Source organism: Grammomys surdaster, unplaced genomic scaffold (assembly GCF_004785775.1).
Source record: "Grammomys surdaster isolate TR1022 unplaced genomic scaffold, NIH_TR_1.0 127, whole genome shotgun sequence".
In the NCBI taxonomy this organism is placed as follows: Eukaryota; Metazoa; Chordata; class Mammalia; order Rodentia; family Muridae; genus Grammomys; species Grammomys surdaster.
The window spans coordinates 7,694,056-7,717,412 of NW_021604585.1; the positions used below are offsets into that span (position 1 = coordinate 7,694,056).

The following is a 23,357-nucleotide window of genomic DNA, read 5'->3' on the forward strand; positions in this document are numbered from 1 at the left end:
TTATATTATTTGAGGCTATTGTGAAAGGTTTTATTTCCCTGATTTCTTTCTCATTCCATTTTTCATTTGTATATAAAAGAAAGCTACTGATTTTTGTGAGTTAATTTTGTCCGCCTATATGTGTTACATGGCCTTTTTCCTTTGTAGCTTTTAATATTCTTTCTCTTTGTTCTGTGTGTCACTGTTTTTGGTTATTATGGAGGCAGGTGAAAACTTTTTTTCACTTAAGGTTAGGAAAATATTTTATGTGATTTTATTAAAATTATTTTCTGGACCTTTTTTCTGAGATTCTTCTATTCCTATTATTCTTAGGTTTGGTCTTTTCATAGTGTCTTAGATTTCCTGGATGTTTTGTGTCAGTTTGTGTGAGTTTAAGCTTTCTGTTGTTTCTGTTGTTGTTAATATCCAGGTAAAATTTGTGGTGGTCTGATAGGATATAGCATGTTGTTTTCAATTGTCCTGTATTTGTTGAGACTTGCTTTGTGTCCTAGTTTGTGGTCAGTTTTGCAGAGAGTTCATTGAGGTGCTGAGAAGTTATAGTCTTTTATATTAGGGCGAAATGATCTGTAAATAGCTGTTAGCTCATTTCCCTGTTTGGTTTTTGCAGGGTTGTTAGCTCGAGCATGAGCACAGGCGTGGGTCCTGTTGGACAGAGTTGTGGTTCCCGAATATTTTCTGCCCTGTGTGGATCAGGGAGGTGCGGCTCTGGGGAGCGGAAGCACAGAAATTTGACTGAGTCCCCTCCACGCAGCCCCAGGCAGATGCTGGGCTGTGAGAAGCCAGGGGTCTGCCAGGGCATGGGGAGATCTCATTCTGAAGTTCCTTGGGGGCAGGACTCTTGAGTGGACCCATGGTCTCCGCTGTGGAAGAACAGAGATATGAGAGGAACGAGGGGAGAGAAGAAAGCCCCGACAGCGTCCTGTAGGAAAGAGACTCTTGGTTACTGTACTCACTTGGCTGACTCGGCCACCCGGCTAGTGTGCTTGAATCAGCGGCCTCTGTGGCTAGAATGCAGAGAAGCCCTCCATGGGAGATTAGGCAGCAGCTCGATTTTCGGAGGCTCCCTCCACGGTTCTCCACAACAGGCCCCAAAGACACGAGGAAGTCTATGGTTCCAAAAGGTTTTATTGTCATGGCGGGAAGTAGATGAATTGGGCTGCACCCCCAGCGAAACTAAGGGCAGACCTGAGTTAAATAGGGAGGTAGGAGGGTCTGGGGAGGAATGCTTAAATGGCTACGCCCACTGGCCTTTAGGTATCTCATTAATATGGACATTTCTCAAGGGCCTGAGGCCTGTAGTCACGCCCTCTACCTGTGGAGGGGTTGGTAGGGGCCTCTACCTGTGTCAGGAGCCTGGAGTCTGAGAGTGGAGGAAAATATATGCCGTCCCTTGGTCCCTTGCAGGCCTGAACACCTGTTGGGTCTCCGGCTATCTCTAGCCAGTGCTCTACCAGTAACTAAGCCATCCTTTCACAGTCCCAGAGGTTTTTGTCTCAGTGACCTGTCTATCATGAGAGTGAGGTGTTAAAGTCTCCCATTATCAGTGTGTAACGGTCAATAGTTGATTAAGTTGTAGTAGTGCTTATTTTACAAATTTGGGTTCCTTTGTGTTTGGTGCATACATGTTAAGAATTTCAATGTTCTTTTGGTAGATATCAATAAACAATGTTTGGTTTCTGTTATTTTGTTGTGGTTGTGGTGGTGGTGGGTGAGTGTGTGTGTCTGTGTATGTGTGTTTTCCCTCTTTTCATTTGCTATTCTGTGATTATTCATTCCTTGTATTTTCTTGGGTGTAGTTAACCTTTTTTAGGTTGAAGTTTACCTCCTGTTTCCTTCTGTAGAGCTGAATTTGTAGATAGATTATTGCTTATATTTAGGCTATCATATATCTTATTTTCTCCATTTATGAGTAATGATCATTTTGCTGGGTATACTAGCCTGGGTTGTGTAGGTTTATATTTTTTAAAACATTTTTAATAAGGGTTTTAAAATGTATTAACCTCATTTTTAGCCCATCTTCCATCATAGGTAGTTAAAAGGGAAGGTTACTAGGAAAGGCAAAGGAGGATGTGGGCCTCTTTAGAAATAGTTCTTTGGAGCAAATCTAATCATTAAAATATCATCAGTTCAGTTCATACAAATCAGCAACGGCAGCTTGATCCAGAAGAAACCTCGAGGCTCTGCCAATCAGAGTCCAAGAAGTTGCCAGAATATCATCAGAAGTTCTTTGGTGTCATTTTTTTTTTCTTGATAAACACCAATACCAGCATCACCAAAGCCCAACAGTGACCAGTACAGAATGGCAAGGCAAACCAATATTATACAGCAGGGTCCACTGTCTATTGGGTTATACTTATGCCCTTTAAACACATCAGGTGTTTTCTTGAGTGTCCACTCCAGCAAAACATCACATGTCCTTTTTCCAGGCTGTTTCCAGAAAAACATCACGTGTCTGTTCTTAGCAAAACATCCTCCCATGTGTCTGCTTCAGCAAAAACATCCCCACATAAGACAGTTTCCTTAAAAACATCATATGGTACATCTGAGTCTCCAAAGAAACCAAAAATCGCCACTTTAGGGCTGACATCTGTGGTCTCTTCAAGATGTAGAACATCTGTTCAGTCCCTTATGGTGTTTGTAGTTTCCATTGAAAAGTCTTCTACTATTCCAATAGGTCTGCCTTCATATGTTATTTGATATCTTTTGCAGGTTTTAATATTTCTTTTATTATTATTTCTGTGTTCTGTATGTTTAGTGCTTTTTTTAGTTTGTGCCAAGTGAACTTTCTTTTCTGGTCCAGTCTATTTGGCTTTGTATATGTTTCTTGTACCTTGGTAGGCATCTCCTTTAGTTTAGAGAAAATATTTTTTTATGATTTTGTTGAAAATATTTTTCTGTGCCTTTGAGCTGAGTTTCTTTTTCTTCCTCTATTCCTATTAGTCTTAGATTTGGTCTTTTCATGGTATCTCAGGTTTCCTGGATACTTTGTGCCTGGAATACTTTTAGATTTAATATTTTCTTTGACCATGGTATCCATATTTTCTATCATTTCCTTAGTACTTGAGAGTCTCTCTTTCATCTTTTATATTGTTGGTGAGGGTTGCCTCTGAGGTTCCTGTTTGAATTCCTAAATTTTTTACTTCCATATTTTCCTCCGGGTTTTATTGATTCTACTTCCATGGTCTTGTACTGTTTATTCATTTTCTTTCACTGTTTATTTGTGTTTTAATAGATTTCCTTAAGAGATTTATTCATTCCCTCTTTAAGGCAAATATAAGGTCTTTCTTGTGCTTTAACAATGTTGGAATATTCAGGGCCTGCTGTGATAGGGTTGCTGGGCTCTAGTGGAGGGAGACATATTGTCTTGACTGTTCTTGATTATATTTTTATTTTGGCATCTAGGTATCTGGGTTTGTGAAGATTGTAATTCTAGGTGCTGATATCTGGTCTTTGTTGGGTGTGTGTTTGTGCCTTGCTTTCTGTTTTTCTCTCTTGTTTTTAGGAGAGTGTGATGGCTGTATGCTACCTGGTAGAATTTTTTTTCTTTTTCTTTTAAATTTTATTTTAGGATCATTATATGGTGTGGTCACTGGGGATTCCAGGAAAAATGTTTGTAGGTATTGAGAGCTAATACTAAGTAAGGGGGATGGGCTAGGAGGGGCAAGGCTGAGGGGATTCACAAGAGGAAAGAAAACAGAGTATCCTACCAGGATCTCTTTAGTCCCCTGGGAATAAGGGCAGAGAGTGTGGAGAGTTCTGCCATAGAATTGGGTATGAGACTTAGGTATTGGACTTAGAGGAATTGGGGGAGAGAGGTGAAGATCTATAGTTGTCTACCTGTTTCTCTGGCTGAGATAGCCTGTGGGTTCCAGGGAAATGCCTGCTGGATTTGGTGCCTGGGGTAAAGCAAATGGGGGAGGGGTGTGTTTTGAGATCTGTGTGATCACTGGGGTTGGGGTGTGTGTGAACTTGTAGCTGGTGTTTTTCCAGAGATGGGAATGAGGCTGGGGTACTATTGATTTGGTAATGGTCCAGGAAGAGGTGAAGATCTGTAATGAGCCTACTGGCTTCTCTAGCTGGAGAGTGTTGTACCTTTATCATGATAAATGTAAAGTATAGGGTAGACATACAATAAAGAAAATTAACTTCAAGAAATTACACAGCACGTGACTCCATTTTTACATCCCTCAAAAACAAGCAAGCAAGCAAACAACCAAAACCTGTAAGAATGAAGAACAGAGAAGTGATTGCCATGAAGACTGGATAGTATATGTGTATAATACAGATAGTAATAACAAGAGGATTGTTTCTACACTGGGATTATTTTATTGTTTTGAAGTTGTTGTGTATCCTGGTTGTAGTTCAACATGATATAAATTGCTTTGAAGCTGACTAAATCAATACATACAAATATTTGTGAAAATTGAGGTTTGTATGCTAGTGTACAAATATCAAATGTCAAATTTCCCTAGCTTTGGTATTTCAGTAAATAGTATGTCACGACTGGGGAAGCAGGGTGAATTCTATACTTTTTTTCAACTTTTGATGATTGTGATAATTTCATTATAAAAGTTAGATTCTCATCAATTTTTTCTCTCATAGATTGTATTCTATATCTTCTAAGAAATTCCTAAGTTCTTTAAGGTAAAACTCAATGATCTTCTAATATGTATATTTAGAAGATAAGCAATTCTAAGTTTTAGGTCTATTATGTATTTTAAGGGTTATCTTGCATATAGATTGAGGCTTGCATTAAAATCATTGTTTCTTTAATTGTTTAATTTTTCAACATTATATGATGAAAACCTGTATTTCTTCTTGACTTTCTCTTTTGTACCACTGTCTTAAAACAAATGTGAGGATCTATTTCTGTTTTTTATTTTCCCTTTCCTCAGATCAATTGTTCTATTTTGTAACAGTTCAACATTATTTTGATTGTTATACTTTTATAATAATCCCTAAAGCTCCCCATGTATTTTATCTCCATGGAAGCAGCTAAAGTCAGAGTAGATGGACATAGTGGAATAAGAGAAGAACAAATTGAACTTTGAAGGAGTGAAGAGATTTGAACTTTTATAATGTTGTTAAATAAATACTGTTGCTGTCACTATTATTTTTCTGATCCCACATATGGAGGGGAAAGCTGGGCTATATAGGAGTTGACTAAAGTGCTAAAGTCTGTTTTATTTTATTTTAATATTTTGAGATGGGTCTCACTGTATAGCCTTGGATGTTTTAGAATTCACTATGCAGACCACTCTGGACTCAAACTCGTAACAGACGTAAAATTTAAGAGATATATCTACGTCTACCTCCTGAGTACTGGGGTTTAAAAGTGCTGAAATCTGAGGGGAAACACTTCAGTGTTAGTAAGTCCCTGAGCTGGTATGATTTCCAAAGTTCAGAGATTACATGAAGAGGAACAATTGTTGAGCTTCTATCCAATCTGGAACAAACAGCCGAAGGAGAGAGAAAAAGCCACTGCTCTTGGTATCAGTACTGTCTCTGTTCACTGTGCTCTTTGCTGTTCCCCAGTGTTGCAGCCATGCTATTGCTGTTACTCTTATTGCTGACATATGCACGTGAAGTAGTTTGATTAATGCTTTAGTGTGAGGAAAAATCCGATGGATTTTAACAAGTTTCCTATTCATTTAAAGTTGTAAATAAAACCCTTGAACTTATTCTGTGTAAAATAGAGTTCATCGTAAGTGAGCTTGTTTCATGAATTGTTCAGATAAGTGAAAAACTGATGGTGTCCACTGGGTGGCAGCCATCTACTAGATCCAAGGACAAATCTGAAGGACCAGCTGGTTAAGGTTGATCAGCACAATTTGCTGAGTTAGAAGCTGTACTTCTTCACCAGGAATTGGCTGAAAGCCTTTGTTACAATCTGTCTGAAGCTTGATTTTAACTTTTTGAGCTTAGAAAAGGTAGTTTTACTTTAAAAAAAATTCTAGAATGGTCAGTCCTGAAAAAGTGTGTGTGTGTGTATTTATATACACACAACAAAAACAGACTTAGTAGGCTATATTATGTATTCTATTATATATACATATGTTTCTATGTATATAACAATAATAATCAAAGAAAAGCAGGCTATCAACCTGAGTGGAGTAGGAGAGAAGCATGGAGTTATTGAAGGAAAAATGTTTTGTATAGGGTAGATAGGGAAATGATGCAATTCTGTTTCAAGTAAAAATATATTTAAAAAAAATATCAGATTGGGAAGAATGATAGAATATGTGCTGTGTTCTTTTCAGAAAAACAAAAACACTTGACAACTACTGCCTTAGACAATATTACCAAATATTTCAGTATGTTATATTCTCCTTTAGTTTGAGTTATAGATAATAGTTAAATGAGACTAGCAGATTTTACAGACACAACCTTGTACAGACTGTAAGATATGAAGACATAAGATTTCTGAGTTCTGAGCCAATCATGTTGATGCTCAGAGCTTGTTTTCTGATGAAATTGATTATAATAATTATATTATTATATACTATATTTTGTTTAAGACACTGGTACAAGATATATAAGTTATAATAATTGATTATTAATCAAGCTTGTATTTTCATGATTATTACTATAATAATATTCATTGAAGAACAAAAATTCAGTAGAGGTGCTAATAATATATACTTTTGAGGTAAATTGTTAAAAAACTGTAACCAGTATTTTGAATCTATATTATTTTAAAGGAACACAGTAAGAAAGTATGTATTAATTGAATTAATGATTCTGCTGAGTTTTTTTTTAAATAATGTCTATAATAATACTATGTAATCATTTAAATTTTTTGGTTAGTTACAGATAGTTAATGAAGATAAAAGCAATATATTGTTTGTTTTTTGTTTTTGTTTTGTTTTTGTTGTTATTTGTTTTTTATTTTGTTTTGGATTTTTTGTTTTGTTTTGTTTTTGATCCTATCCCAAGGCTAAATTTTAAAATTTGTGGTGTTCATATATAGGCTTAGTGCTAGATAATTCAGTTTGATTTATTGTAATTAAATTTTACTTGTATATCAGAGATAGGAATTTACAGTGATGATTAAAAACAATTGGATTTTCATAAATTAGGAAAACAGTATAGTTTCACTTAGATTTTAATTTTTGACTACTAGAGCTATGTCTATTTAAAATACCCACTTTAAAATATTGAAATAATTATGATCTGTTTTACATAGAATCTTCTTTGTAGGAATAGGGAATACCAATATATGAATCTCACTTAAAAAGCATTATTCTAATGAATATCCAGGGAAACTACCACTGAACAAAATAAATAAAATATAGCTAAACACTTACCTTTGTCAGTTAACTTTGTCGATTTAATGTAACTTAGAATATCTTGGGAAATGAATGACAATGAGGGATTGTCTAGGTTACTTACATTGGTTTGGCTTGTAGGCATGTCTGTGGTGGATTATCTTAAGTTAATTGACATAAGATGACCCAACCCACCATGGGGTCACCATTCCCTTAGTCAAGGGGTATTGGACTCTGTAAGAATAGAAAAACTGAGCTGAGCACAAGCAAATGGGTGAATATATACATTCAGTCTCTCTTTGCCCCTAATTGTGGATGTGAATGTGGCTACCTACTTTGAGGTACTCCCTCTGTGACTTCACTGCTATGATGGACTGTACCTTGAAAGTATAAGCTAAAATAAATCTTTTCTCCCTTAAGTTGCTTTTTGTCAGGGTATTTTATCACATCAACAGAAATGAAATTAGAACATCTTCAACATACTGTCCTTTATTGCAAAGTTGGTGTTTTCTTCCCCATTCTTACTTATTATACTTTCATACTTTAACTTATACTTACAATAAATGTAGTCTTATTTTGCCTTTTAAATTATTTTTGACCCTAAATGGATTCAGCATGTTGTATTTATGTATTTATGTAACAATCACAATTTAAAAAATGGAAGACCAGAAATTAGAAAAGGAGCTGACATAAAGAGGGACATAAAAAGTATTGGAGGAAGGAAAGGGAATGGGGGAGGAGGGGCATGATGTCATAATTTTTTAAAAAGCAAAAATTAAAACGTGCATTATACTGTTGGAATAATTAATTTCATACTGAAGCCTGTTTCTGTCAACTTTGTTTATATGACTCATCCTTATTGACAGATCTAATTCATCACGGAAACTCCTTCAAATATTTTATTGCATTAGCATTTATTTAATTGATTTTTTTTTTTTTTAGTATAGCTTAGGATGGACTGATAGTTGCTGGATATATAACATCAAATGGCCTTGAATTCCAGTCCTCCTGCCTCCTGCTTTCTTCTTTTTGTGTTAGAATTATGTTTGCCACACAGCCTGCATTCAGAATAATTAATTAATTATACTGTTGTTAGTCCTAAATTTTGCACCATTGTGAACAATACTTCAAAGAGTTATGTATATGTAGCAATTTGGGGGGTTATGTATTTAAGTACCCAATTGTTGACAAACAAACGTTTATTCTCAGTTTTACTAGCTTCATAATATTATTCTCCATATAGTAATATCACTTTATATCCTCAACAACAATGTATTGAAATTTTCATAAGAATTAGTATATTGGAATTAAAGTATTAACAAGGTGATACCATCATTTGTATATTTGCAGAGTTTTTTGATATCTATAAATATTTTTTTAAAATGAAGCTCCAGTTGTGCTATCTTTTCTATTTTTTTTCTAGTGGTGATATGGTAGTTTTTTCCTATCAGTTTATAGTTTTATTATAGGATCTTCTATAATTGCCTTTTGGTCTACCTCTTCCCAATAAGAAGCTCATTTGGTTAAGTTTATCTTGTGCTGAATAACCAAACAAAAAATTAAATGTTTTCATTATTATCTACCTTTGCTCTAAAAGTTGTTATTTTCTCCTGGAGCAAAGTTTGAAGTCTGGTGTCTAGGTGGCAACAGAAGGGTGATGCAGCATGAGCGCAAACTGTTGAGATCTAGTGTCTCGCTGCCACTTAGCAGCACGCACAGTAAAACAAGGAGCACATGACAGACCTTGCCGTTTGACTCTACTGTCTTTGCAGGATAACTATACTCTACCTATTTCTTTTCTGCTTTCCTGTCTAAGTGGCTTCATTATTTTCTAAGAAAATAAAGTAACATTACTTACCCATGTTGGTTTCTTCCTGAATATTAACTGTGACATTTAAGGTTTTTTTTTTTTTTTTGACATGTCAAAAGAGTTAAAAATTGATGGTGATTAGAGGAAAGTGTAGTTTGCTTCCAAAGGAAGGATACTTCTGGTAGGAATCTTTGGTGCTAGGGGAGAAAAATGACAATACTAGAAAGAAGAAGAGAAGAAATGAATGAGATTTGATACATTTTTTTATGTAAGATATTCTATACAGACTTGAATTTTGGGGGAATTATGTTCCTTTCTGTATTTTTCATTGGTTTCTTGGAGTTTGAAGTGTCTGTAAATAGGTTGCTCAATAAAAGAAAGGTGGGTAATTGTAGGGATGTGTGCATGCTCAATGCAGACCCATCATGAAACATAAAGAATCATGCTTAGTGACATGAGACATGAAAGCTCTAACGGTGCTGAAGCAAAAGCCTCCTTGGTGGAGTACAGACATTCTCTGCCTTCAGTCTCCAGCAGCAGAGAACGTGGACAAGTGCTAGCACACACCTGCCATCATCTTTTCACATCCTCTCTTTGCTTTCTGATTTCTTTGTGCTTTGCCACAATTAATTGTAATCTTGGAAATCATGAGATGAAGTAAATCTTCCTTTAAGTTGTTTCTTCAGATATTTCATCAGAACATTGAAAATTATATTATTTGCTGGGCAGTGGTGGCGCATGCCTTTAATCCCAGCACTTGGGAGGCAGAGGCAGGCGGATTTCTGAGTTCGAGGCCAGCCTGGTCTACAGAGTGAGTTCCAGGACAGCCAGGGCTACACAGAGAAACCCTGTCTCGAAAAACCAAAAAAAAAAAAAAAGAAAAAAGAAAATGATATTATTCAAATAATATAATATTTGCATCTTATTGATACAATCCTATCTTATGTTTGAATAAGACAATATTCAGTAGTGAAATAAGCTGTGAATATTTTTGATATCTAATTTGTAATATATAACCTGATATTTAAATTTTATTCATGATGTATGAGACTAAATTTTGCTATTGGACAGATTTTATATAAAAGTCTAAGTAATAGTCATTTTGTTTGTGTTTAGAAAGGCAATTTTGGACCTTTACTCATGATTAGGGAAACACATTTTGGAATATAAGATCAAAAGTATAAATTTACTCAGTGTTATGGATGACTATACCTGCAATAAGGCATTAATGATAAAGGATGTGAAACACTGGGATGGTGATTCTCAAATGTCCCAGTGCAGTTCCTCATATTGTTAACAAACCCAACCATAAGGTTATTTTCATTGCTACTTCATAACTGTAATTTTCCTGCTATTATGAGTTGTAGTATAAATAGCTATGTTTTCCAATGTTGTTAGGTGATTCCTGTGAAAGGGTCATTCCATCCTCAAAGTGATAGTGACCCAGAGGTTGAGAAACAGCCCTCTATAGATATAGAATGGATCATACATTCTTGTGCTTATTCCTGAATTGTGGTGAATGTGTGACAGTCATTTGTGGCACAAGAAAGGGGAAGACATTTATAATAGTATTTTTTAAGTCATATTACAAATGAATTTAAAATGATATGAATTATTTTTAACTATCTTTATTTTTTAGGATGTTTTTTCAAGTATACCATTGTCTTCTTATACCATAGAGTTTCAAATGATGTTACCTATAGTATTTAGGGCTCAGATTACTCAGAGACTGATCTTAAATGCTACCTTGCATTTAATATATAAAGAGCTTCAAGTGTAGAATTTGCTTTTAAGTAGAATGAGCATCTGTTGGAAAATAAGCATTTCTTCTTATAACAATAAAAAAATGAAGAATAAAATATATATATTACTATTCTGCAACAGAATTTACTTTAGAACAGATTTCAAGCCTGAGTTGCAAATTGTATGAGGCTTGTTCTTTCTCTCTTTTATACTGATCATATTGAATTACATTAAATATTCCAGCTTAATCACTATGTGTCAGACTATATAAAACCAGACAAAACAGTCTAATTTTATGCTTCATCCAAGATATATCTTAAACATAAAGACTAAGGGATCAATGAAGAAAATGTACCATGCAAACACGTAAATGAAAGTTTGTGAGGCTTTACTAATTGTCAAGAAAGCAGCCTTTAAATTAAGACTAGATATGAAAATTGGATTTTTATAATAATAGTGTTCCAGGAATGTATTACAATCAAATGAATATCACAAAGTAAGAATGTAACAACTTTCTAATATTTGTGAAATTTCTGATACATCAGTCAGTAGCTGATAAAATACATAGATGACCCATAAGAGGGATGAGAGACCAGAAAGTTGATAGCAAACAATGTGTAAGTTAACTGACAATGAAAGAACCTTTTAGTTTTAGATGAAGATTATGTCCTTTAAATTTTATATGGAATATTGATGAAGAGATCTCAGAAATGCCTGTACACTTAACTGATGATGGACAAATGTTCTAAAATACATTAGAGAAAGTATGCTTTCCATGAATCTTTCTGGGGAAACTGGAGAAGACTGAAACTTGACTACTAGCTTTCACTTGTACAAAAGTCTACCAAGGTGGACTAAAAGTGTACATTTAAGACTTGAAAGGCTGGAATTTCGGGTAAAAAAAAACGGGAAATACTTTAAGATACTTGTACAGGTGAATGATTGTTGAGGTAAATAGTTAAAATCGGCCACTGGTCAAGCCGACTATCTAAGCTGTGGCGGCTCTGCCTAGCTCAGCCGCCGTGTTCCGTGGCCTGCCGCAGGTAGAAATGGCCAGCCAGAAACACTAGCTCTGCCACCCACAAGACGCAAGCATGGGAGATGGCTTCCAAGTTGTCTCCGCAAGGCTGGACATTGCCCAGACCATCCTGCCATCCATATGGGCACAGTAGGAAAATGACTCTTATGCTTAAATTATCCAAAAGCTTTATATGTTTGGTAATGCTCAATAACAATATGCCCATACGAAGAGAGTTGCTTCCCAATTAGCTAACCTAAATAAATGTTGTTACCTGCGGTTGCTCTCCATACCTTCATGGCTCTCCATAGCGCCTACATCTCTGCTCCCCTAACTCCTCGTCTTCCTTTTCCTCTTCCTCTCTGTCTGCCTCCTCTTCCTCTCCTTACTCCTCCCACCTTAGCTCCTCCTACAAATGATTTGCTGCATAGGTCCCCCAAAGTACAAGAAATAAAAGCAAAAATTGGTAGATGAGATAATACGAGGCTCAACACAAAGAAACAAATAAACAAACAACCCCAACCCTTCCTCCTAAGGAATAAAATGAAATAAAAGACAACCTACAGAATATTAAGAAAAAAATTTCCCAACTTCAGAGATATCCAACACATTAAAAATTAAACTAGAAATTCTTTTTTATGAGTTAATAATATATATTCTGAGATAATGGCACAGTTGATGTTCTGGCTAGTTTAATGCCAAGTTGACATAAGCTAGAGTCATTTGGGAAGAGGGAGCCTAATTGAAAAAAAAAAAAGATGCCCCTACCAGATTGGTCTGTGGGTGGATATGCCTATGGTCTATTGTTGTTATTGTTATTATTATTATTATTATTATTATTATTGATTAATGACTTAAGTGCAGGGGCAAGCTCACTGCGGATTGTGCCTTACCTGGACTGGTAGTCCTGGTTGTTATAAGAAAGCAGGCTGAGCAAGCCTTGGAGAGCAAGCCAGTGTAAAAGTAACTTTTATTTATCTGATATAATTGTCATCTTGGAGTCTTGCTGCTGAAAAAGCTCACCTTTTCTAGTTCTTTCAGAACTCTAGCTTTCTGGTTCAACTTAACTGTTCTGGCCAATACTCCTCTCTAAGCTGACTGATTCAGTCTGGCTTCTCTCAGATTCTCGCTGAATTGCTCTGCTTGGCCTCAAACTTACCCTGGCAATATTTCTGGCTTCTTATTCTCTGGTTTCAACTGACTCTGCTGACCTGCACTGAACTAGTTTAACTCACTGCTCTCTTAGTTGCCTCTCTCCTGTGATTTTCCTCTTGTGTGTTGGGCATATCATATCTCATTCTGTCAAATATTTCTGATTCATCACTTTGTCTCCTCTCAATTAGATCACTTTCAAAGATGGCTGGGTCCATCTACAGACTAACTTTACCATTATTGTTTGGGATTAAAGGTGTATATTAAAGGTATGTCTGTATTCCAGCAAGAAGGATAAAAGACGTATCATTTCAGCTGGATCATACAGACCTAGAAGGTCTGTGAATGTGATCACTTGCCAGAGTAGCCATGTTGCTGGATTAAAATTCCTCTACAAGCCAGTAAGTAGGTTCATGGTCTCTGCATTAGTTCTTGTCTCTAGGATTCTGCCTTGATATTTATGTGATGGACTGTGCTGTGGAAACAAAAGCTGAAAGAAATTTTTCTCCCCAAGTTAGTTTTTCTTATGGTGTTTTGTTACAGGAGTAGAAACCCAAAGACAGTTGGCACAGTACTGTACACACATGAATGTGAGCCTGCATTTATATACCCAGGCACCCATTTAATGAACAAGACATGGTTACTTGTGCCTGTAATTTCAGCTCCTAGGAGGCAGAGAAAAGTGCTTGCCCACTAGTCTAGCACACCTTTAACTCTAGCACTTAGGAGCAGAGGCAGGTGGATCTCTCAGTTCCTGGTCCCAGGACAGCTAGAGAAACCCTGTCCAAAAACCACAAAACAAACCAAAACAAAAAATAGGTAAGGCTGAGAGTACTAAAAGAATACACAGATATTGACATCTGGCCTCTAAATGCAAAGTAGCAAAGACCAGCTACATATATGTGTACATATAGGCATATACCAAGCACATATGCATATACCACACGGATACACATACACAAAGATTTTAAATGTGATTCACTCAATTTGTTATCATATTAATTTTTAATTATTTAGAAGATATTTAGAATAATAAAAGGTACTTAACATTACAATGACAGCTTCCTGTCATCTATTTAACAATGAATAAATAGGGCTGATAGAGTGGCTCAGTGCATAAAGGTGCTTGTCACTATGCAGGTGACCCAAGTTTGATTTCCAAAACCTACATAGTGGAAGAAGAGAATGCATTCTGGCAAGTTACTCTCTGAGCAGGTCCTATGGAATATGTGCCTTCTCCACCGTACCCATACAAAATAAGGTGGACAAATAACATGAGTAGACAGTTCTCAAAAAGAGAAACAGAAATACCAACAAATACATGGAAAATGCTCAGCAGCATGAACCACATGGAAATATAAATGAAATATCATTGTACCACATTGGGTATATAAAAAATAATATAGCTGGGCATAATGGCACATAGTTGATTTAAAATCTGTTTACTTCTTTAAGATGTTATTTATCTAATTTCTTCATTGTAAGGTTATCCTTTTCTTTTGTGATTCATAAATCCTCCTTGGTCAGCTCCTCTCGTCCCCATAACATTCTTACTAATTGTAGATCTCTCTCAGTTGTTCTATGTGTGGCATTTGCTACTCCTTCTCAGTCTATTAGCCTTTTGAATTGATCTTTAGGTATTTTGTTAAGTTTTTAATTCTTCCTAAAAACATTGTATTTTCTCTTTTCTCTACTGTGTATCTCTCACTGTTTGATTCCTGTATGACTTATGCTCTGTTCTTTTCATCCCTTCTTTGTTCTTTTTCATTTAGACGTTTGTCAGCTGATTTTTTAAAGTTCAATAATATTAGGTTTTATTACCTTGAATGAGATATGAAACCTACCAACTACTTAATTTCAAGTATTATACATATTATTTCTAAAATTTTTATATAATTTTATAGAATTTCTAAAATATTTATATAATTTTCTTTGGTAGATTTTAATTCTCTGTTAACTTTTCCCATTTGGACTACTGATGAGAATTTTTCTTTGCCTCGTGTTAAATAGTCGTTTTGTTTTGTTTTACTTTTTAGACTCGTGTTTAAAAAGTAAATTACATCTATTTTTTTTTGTTTTATCTCTTTTCATTGAAACTTTATGTTCCATCTCATACTTGTAAGTTATTATATATAAGTATTACCCATGGGGTGGTACAGTAAACATGGACATAAAAGTGCTTTTTCTTTAATTCTAAATTAATCAGAGAAGCCAGTTGTCCTCCAAAACTCAGTTGTTTGAACTGTGATGGCTTTTAGTCTGTCAACCTGGCCTGCAATTTTCAAGAGCTGTGATGGTTTTCCTTTTCCCAAATAATCTCTTTTGATTCTTCGTCTGTATAAATGGCAAAAAAATCTTAGAAAAAAAAATCAGCACATTGAAATTACCAAAGAAGCTATTTCTATTCTACTTGTTCATTGTATTTCTTTTTTTCATTGATCTCTGCTCTTTCAAACAAATATGATAGCAAGGATAGCAGTGTTGATTGTCTTTTTTATTTTAGGTGTTGTTGGATCAGGGACCTGCCACTGTGTATCAGTAAATTAATCTTCCAGAAGAACATAATTTCCACAATTTAATTCCTTTATATGTTACATTTTTATAAGATCACTGTGTTTTAATTAGCTACTTGTCATTGAAATTTGACTTTATTGAAATGTTGTTGATTATTAACATATTTTCCATCAAATTAACATGCAAAAAAATTAATGCTAATGTTTAGGAAAGAAGTATAAAGAATAAATTTTATTTAAAATTACATTTGGCCAAAACTAACTATAATGAAACGTAAACAAAAATTAATTTTTCTTTCTCCTTTTCTTCTTTAGTGAGTGATAGCTGCTTCAGGAATCTTGCAGAGGACCGCAGTGGGATAAATCTAAAAGATCTTGTTCAAGATCCTTCTTTGTGAGTATTTGGTTTTTATCACCAAGTATAATTTAAAACTTTACTTTTGTGTTTTACTTATAAAATAGTTTTTACAGCTAATTTTTAACTTTTTCTGATAATTTGTTACATTTAATGAAGTCTAATGCAACATATATATATATATGTATATATATAATATATATATTTGTATGAAAAACATTAGAAAACTTTAGAAAAGATGGTGTCCTCCTGAAAGATTGACTTTCAAAACACTCATAACTGGTAACAGCAATGTGGAAGTACATCATGGTTAAAGGAATTACTTACTAATTGACTTGTTTGGGGAGATGAGTATAAATTAGCTTATATCAATTTTAAGTTTCTTTGAATATCTCATTCATGATAACTATTCTTAAAACTAGAAATATTAAATATTTTTAACAACCATGCATACTTAAATGTATTAGACTACATTTAACTTTCCATATTAGAAAACTGCATAGCATAGAAAAGTTTTATAGCGATTAGTTTTTTGGTTTTTGGTTTGTTGTTGTTGTTGTTATTGTTTGTTGAGATGCTTGCAAGTCATTCTATAGCCTGGGCCTGCCTCCAAGTCATGATCCTCCTGCCTCTGCCTCCTAAGTATCATGGATTGCAACCCACTATGTTCCTTCCTGTTCTTTAAATTGTTGTTTGTTGTTTGCTTCTCAGATCAATTCCATTCCTTGTAAGCATATATTTTTGTATAATGTAATTATCTCTTAATTTCATTGTTTTTGAATTTTATGTTTATCTAACAATAGGTTAAAAAAAGCAGAACCCAAAGAGACTTTTCATACTATAGATAGAGTGTGATAGTATCCTGTAATTATCAAGACATACATAATATGTGTCAGAATTTTACATCCATTTCACTCTAACAAATTACAGGACTACAATGAACTGGATGAACTAATGTTTGAACATGGTCAAGAGGGGCTGCCATGGTAGAAAAGAAATATGAGAACACCCCAAACCTGGCAGGATTATTTTATCTTGTTTCTAACTTACATTAATGGGAGCAAAGTTTGACTTGTGGTAAGATTGAGATGAGGTGATATTTAATAATCTCTTTTTTTGGGGGGAGCAATTTTTGTTTATCTCCATTTTGTAGGTGTTAAATGTAAAACCAAGTAGGATTTGACACTTGTTTTAGCTGATTAATGTATCTGTTTGAATTACCAATTTGCATACATACTAAATTTCTAAATAAACAACCATTTTAATAGCTTGCTTTCTATTTTTGATGAAAAATTTAGCATTATATGCTCTACTGTATATATAATTTGTCAATTTCTTATATGTTATAAGGCCTTTTTAGTTTTAGTGTCTCAATGCTGTGAAAAATCTTAAGTTTAGTTTGATGTTATATTTCCATTAATAACATATCTGCATGTATATTATTTTCAGTCATTTAAGAAATTATACTACGTGTGAAATAATTTAATTTCTTCCCTTTTTAAGTAGGATAATACATGCTGTTTTAAGTTACAACATTAAACTGTTTCTTCTGGAGAAATGGCTGTGATATAAATACTTTTATTTAAGCTATCGTCAGTTGCATTCTTTATAGAACTTAATTTTTTTTACTTTCAAAAGAGTTTTAACTGTATGCTATGCTTGAAACAAAAATTTATCCCATTTGTATTTTGAACTTCTCTTATAAATCTTTAGAAATTTATTTATTACATATGTGTTTTTGCCTGCATATATATATCTGTATCATGTATCTGAAGAACCTATAGAGGAAACAACATACCGATTATATATATTTTGATTTTATACATTATGAATAACGTTAAGTTTATGTTAAACAAAAATTAGACAAAACACTTGTATCTACATATATATTTCTTAAACATGAAAATGGTATTTGCTTATATATTCACAAGTCTTACCAATTTTGGTGGTAAGTTTGTTCTTTTGGCATTTCTAAAACACTGCCTTATTCCCCTGAGTATACTTGTCATCTCACTGCAGCCTCACTGATTAAATGATATTTTGGTTCCTTGGATCATGACATTAAATATGAAGGAAAGACAGGATTGCTGACTGGGAAGCAATCATCTCTAAATATATACTGTGCTTATCTTCTGGTATTAAGACAGGTTGCTATGGTGAATTGAATTTCTTAAAAATGTCAGTCAGCAGAGGGTAAACAGTGGCTTCTGAAGTAGTTATTCTCCATAAAGCTGGACATTTTCACATTGCATTTTCATAAAGGTTAAAATGTAGTTAACATTTTAATGAATATTTAGGAAATTTCAATTTTAAAGTATCTTTAAAGTCTTTATTATATAAAATAGAAGAGTTTTTGTCTTATATTTTTGTTTTACTGTAGACAGATTTCATTTAATATTAATATTTTTCTAGCAACAACATTAAACATTACTGAGTTTTCATTTTGCTATCCACAGTTTTGTTAATTCTAAACAACTTACTACAGCTGTCTGTAAGTAACACCTTTAAATGTAAGGTTTTCTCAATTTCATATTTTATAAATTATATGCTCATTGGTCTGCAGTATGCATATTGTAATGATACAGTCTACCATAATCTATCATAGTTGGTGCCATGATATGTTAAAGCTACAATCCCTAAAATATAATTAGGCTTTTAAAAAAGTCATCTTTATTTTTCTCCTCTACATTCCTGACAGTAACTAGTGAACTTTTCATTATGTTATCTTTTTTAAAACTCAACCAAAAAAGCATTAGTGATGCTTAAATTCTTTGGTAACTAGGTTTACCAGACATACCTCTTTTGATCAAGAAACATACTACCAAAGTTGCCTAATATATTAAGTTTTTAGCATAAATCATATAAGATGACAAAATAATTAGTGAAATAGGAATGTAAAATAAGAAAGGAGCTTAGTAAGCTCTCCTGTAATCATCCCTTCACAGACAGGACAAGTTGCACTGTTGTTTATATATTAAGCAATATTTACCAGAACTAAAGCAGTCAGGTGAGAGAATATAGTGCTTGCTGTTAATATAACAATCCAAAAAGACTGAAGAAGGCATGAAGAAAAGAGTTGCCCATGTCTCTTTCACCCCCAACATTTAAACAGTCCAAGAAGGAAAAAGAAGTGTTAAGCTTGAGCGAGGGAGAGAAAATCAAGTCACGTCTTATTCTTGAAACACAGTTTAAGCCTTGTCATGTTGAAACCTACTATTTAGCAAAGACCCATGATCTCTGCTATTGCCAGGCAAATACTTTTGAACTAAGCTACTTGATCTAGGTTTAAGCAAGTGGCTGATTGTAGTCTTTACTTCTCCTCTAAACATGAGAGGTAGAATGTAGAACAAAGTTTCAATTGCCAGTGATCAGAGCACAAAAGCAGGTATAGGGCTTTGATATAGGCCCTGGGAAAGATTAAGATTTCTATCTGCATTATTTATACCCTAGTATATATCTGGATCACACTTGCTGTCTTCTTAAGTGTGTATAGACCCCTGTGTCTTTGAAACTGGGATAAAAGCCAGGTAAGCATAAGCCCAGGTGGCCAAATCAATTACCCTCACCAACCCTACCATATACTACCTGAACTACAACCTTGGCCAGCATAATGTGATGAAAAAACCCATTCCCTGGAGTATGATCAAAGCACATGCACAAGACATTGCCCTGGAACTTAGCTGGACTGGTGAAACTACTGGATAGATTGCCAAGCCTGATTGCAATTCCAGCCAGTGGCATAGCTCCCGTGTTGTGGGAACATGCACAGTTCTGGTATTGCATACTTTTACTTTGGCTAGCTCTGCATGCATCTGCTTTCTTTGTTTTTAGGTCCATGTGCATCAATACAGGCAACTCACATCAATTTTGGCCCGGTCTTCGAAGGATGAGGGTTCAGCATATGACAAAATTAGTCAATTGGTAGCCGCAAATATGATACAGGAACCTGGAGTGGCCCATCCATGATGACTTTGTCTCGAGCTGGGTAGATCTCACAGTGATTAACCATTGCTGGCAACAGAGAGACATTTGTGAAGACAGATTAATTTATTTATGTACTCCTGATCTTTCTGAAAGAACACACTAACATTATATTTTGGATAAATTGAGGATTGAATTAACACTCTAGTTCCTAGACAGTGACAGAATGCCAAAAGTAGATGCCTAGAAATTCTGTAACTGGGCTTCATCTAGTTCTGAATAACAGTTGTAATTATAAACTCAGGGGAAATAAACAGCCTGCTTAGAATTTTTAGTCCAAGAGGTACCAACAAAACTGGAATAAGAAGAGTGAGCCACCAATACTTAGTATTTAATGTGAAAAACATCAGCAATTTTCAGGAAATCATTTCTTTACTTCCCAGTGAAAATAAGGTGCTGACAATGTCAAGAAATATTCCTTGCGGGAGGATTCTCAGATTTGATTAAAGACATCTACCTCAAGGAAATGGAATGAGCTTGAGGAAAACAGAAATGTCTTAGTGTTCTAACAGCAATGCTCTCTTCCCTCCTTTCCCCACTATACTTGATATTGTACTGACTTGAGTATTCTAGCCACGTGCTCAATCATTGAGCTAAGATATCAAAGATTTGCAAACAAATTTTAATAATTAAATACACATTCTCAATCTGTAATATGCACTCAGAAAATAAAAACATAGAATAATCATCAATTAGTGAGTTCAGAGCAGGCTGTTGGAAAATTTGTAATTGGAAGAAAAAGGGTCAGGAGGAAAAGACAAAGTTTGTGGGAACTTTGTTGAGAGAGCAAATATTGGTATTATTGAAGTTCACGGATGTAAAAATACCAAAGGACTAGAAAGTTTATTTAAAGAAATAATAGAATGAAACTTATAAAATCTAGAAAAGCATTTAAACATACAGGTACAGAAAGATCAAAAGTTACCTGGCAGATTTAACTGCTACTGCAAGACACACTTAAGGTTGTAAACATGAAAAAGAAAATCCTAAGGCTGCTAGAGAAAATAAACCCTGAGGGCTGTCTCAGTTCACCTTACTGTAATGTCTAAGCAGAAACCTTAAAGGCCAAAGAGTGGCATGAGATTTTCCAAATACTAAAGAAGAATTAAACAAAACAAACAAAACAAAAATGTGCAGCCAAAAATGCTATACCTATGAAAGCTATCTAGACAATAAAATATGAATATATCCTCAGAAAAAGGCTGGTTAAAATATATTTTCATACCTGTTTCACAAAAATGCTGAAGCATGCTCTTCAAATTGGAAAAGACGTTAATGAGTAGAAACAAGTTGTAGGAACTTATAAATGTATGATATAAATAATTATACAACTTAAAATGATCTAATATTAAAAGCACAGTAGTTAAACCATTTATATCTTTAGCTAGACGACTTTAAAATAGTCATTTAGAATGTAACATTTATATATTAAGAGAGAACCAATATAGAAAGATAACTGTTGTTATAACTAATGTGCTATGTGTTTTGAAAGCTACAAGGAGGGATTTTGGAAACTTTTGCTATACAGAAATCATAAATGTCTGAGAACACACACAGGCATGTGTACATGCATGCACAACACATGGTGGTGGTTTAAATGGCCCCATTAGGTTCATGAATTTAAACACTTAGTTCCCAGTTGGTAGAGCTGTTTGAGGAATTTTTAGAGTCTTGTCAGAAGAAATATGCTATTGCAAGAGAACTTTGAAACTGTACTCCACTTGTAATATGCTCTTTTGACTTCCTGTGTTATGAAATATAGTAAATCAGATTCCTGCTCTGGCCACCCACTGATGCCATGGTTCGTGTGCCATTATGGGCCTCATCCCTTTTGGAACTACAAGCCAAAGTAAAATCTTCTATAAATTGCTTGCTCTTGGTCATTTAAAAAATTTTTTTAAAAGCTTTCTAAATTTGGTTTGATTTGCATGTGTGTTTGTTTGCATTGTGGCCCCTTTAATATGTATAACTTTTGTTTTTCTTTAAAAGCTACATAGAATAAACATGTTTTGAAGTACAGAATTTCAAATTGTAATATTAATATATATATACTTTATTTAGTTCTTTCATTTTTCAGGTTCAGAATTAGACTTGAGTGTCTTATTTTAGGATGGAGTATTTACATAATCATGAAAAACTTAAGATAACAGGTTAGCTCTAGGGAATGGAATTTTGCAGCTAGTTTGATTTCTTTTACTTTATCATTTTGTTTTTCTTGTTTAGTCTTACAGTCAGGTTTTTTTCATGAACCAAGGAAAGTGAGTTTTGCCTGACTTCTAATTCCCTTCCTCTCTTCTTGCTCAATGGTATTGGTTAAAACAAAATTTTTAGGGAAAAAAATTTTATTTATATTACTGAATGACTGTACCTCAGCCCATTTTTGTGACTGGGTTATGTTAGTATGTTTTCCATCATTGTGCAAACAAATGTCTTCAAAAAGTCAACTTTAAGGAGGAAAGATTCATTCTGGCTCAAAAGTTGAAGGGCTGTCAGCCCATGAACACTTGACTCAATGTTTCTGGGCCTATGGTGAAGGAAAACAGTATGGCAGTTTGCTCTCTCAGCTTCCTGTATGACAAAATGTGATCAGCCAGCTTCCTTGCTTTGCTGTGGCTGCCTTCTCATTATGAGGTCTATATTGACAAAGGAACGAACTTATGGTAGCTAGGAAAGGAAAGAGGGGATTCCTAGACCAGATAATCTTTTCAAAGGTGTGCCTTCTTTGCTGTTCGATCTCTATAATTTGACCCATCTCTTAATTGCACGCTTATCTGTGGATGTATCAGTAAGTTCATTTATTAATTCTATACATATAATTTGTAATCGTATGACCCAATCACCTGCCAGTAGCTGGGAAACAAGCCTTCAGCACATGGAGTTTTGTACATGTAACCCCATAATACAGGTGACTATGCTGATCCATTGATTATGGGACAGAAGCATATGGCCAGAATAGCTTTACATTATGTAGAAAATCATAGTACTCAATGAAGGCAGTAATAAAAACTAAGGGTTATACAATGAATTATTTTCCTCTAGCTACTTTAAGAATGATTTATACATTGAGAAAAATTGTATTTTGAGGCTGCTGAGACACTTGAGTGAATAAAAGCTTCTACTGCCAAGCTTGATGGCCTAAGTTTGATTCTTAGGCCCCAAAATGGTGGAAGGAGAGAATTAACTCCTGGTACTTTTGCTCTGATTTCTACATACTCTGTGGTATGTGGGAGCATGCAGATAATATGATGAAAAAATCTAAAGAATTATTAAAGTACAACAGTTTATCTATAACTCACAGAGATCTTCCAGCCTCTTCCTCTAAAGTGCTGGGATTAAAGGTGTTCACCATCACCTCCATCTCACTATTCTGGCTGTTCAGTAAATTATTCCTTGGTTTATTCAGTTCAATGATTCACTCAAGTGGACTTCATAATAATCACTCGTAAAAAATAGTTTAAATGAGGTTGGATATCAATACTGTATGTCAGGGGCCAGCCCCGGCGTGGGGGTGGGGGTA

At 34.6% G+C, this 23,357-nt stretch overlaps 1 protein-coding gene across 1 annotated transcript in view; it reads left to right on the forward strand.

The window, feature by feature from the left end:
* The window catches only part of Gphn (gephyrin), a 442,000-nt gene that overhangs the window by 83,108 nt on the left and 335,535 nt on the right, over nt 1–23,357 (forward strand). Inside the window, exon 2 of the mRNA XM_028788870.1 lies at nt 15,820–15,898. Within this exon, the coding sequence (XP_028644703.1) occupies nt 15,820–15,898 (79 nt within the window). The remainder of the gene's footprint in view (nt 1–15,819; nt 15,899–23,357) is intronic.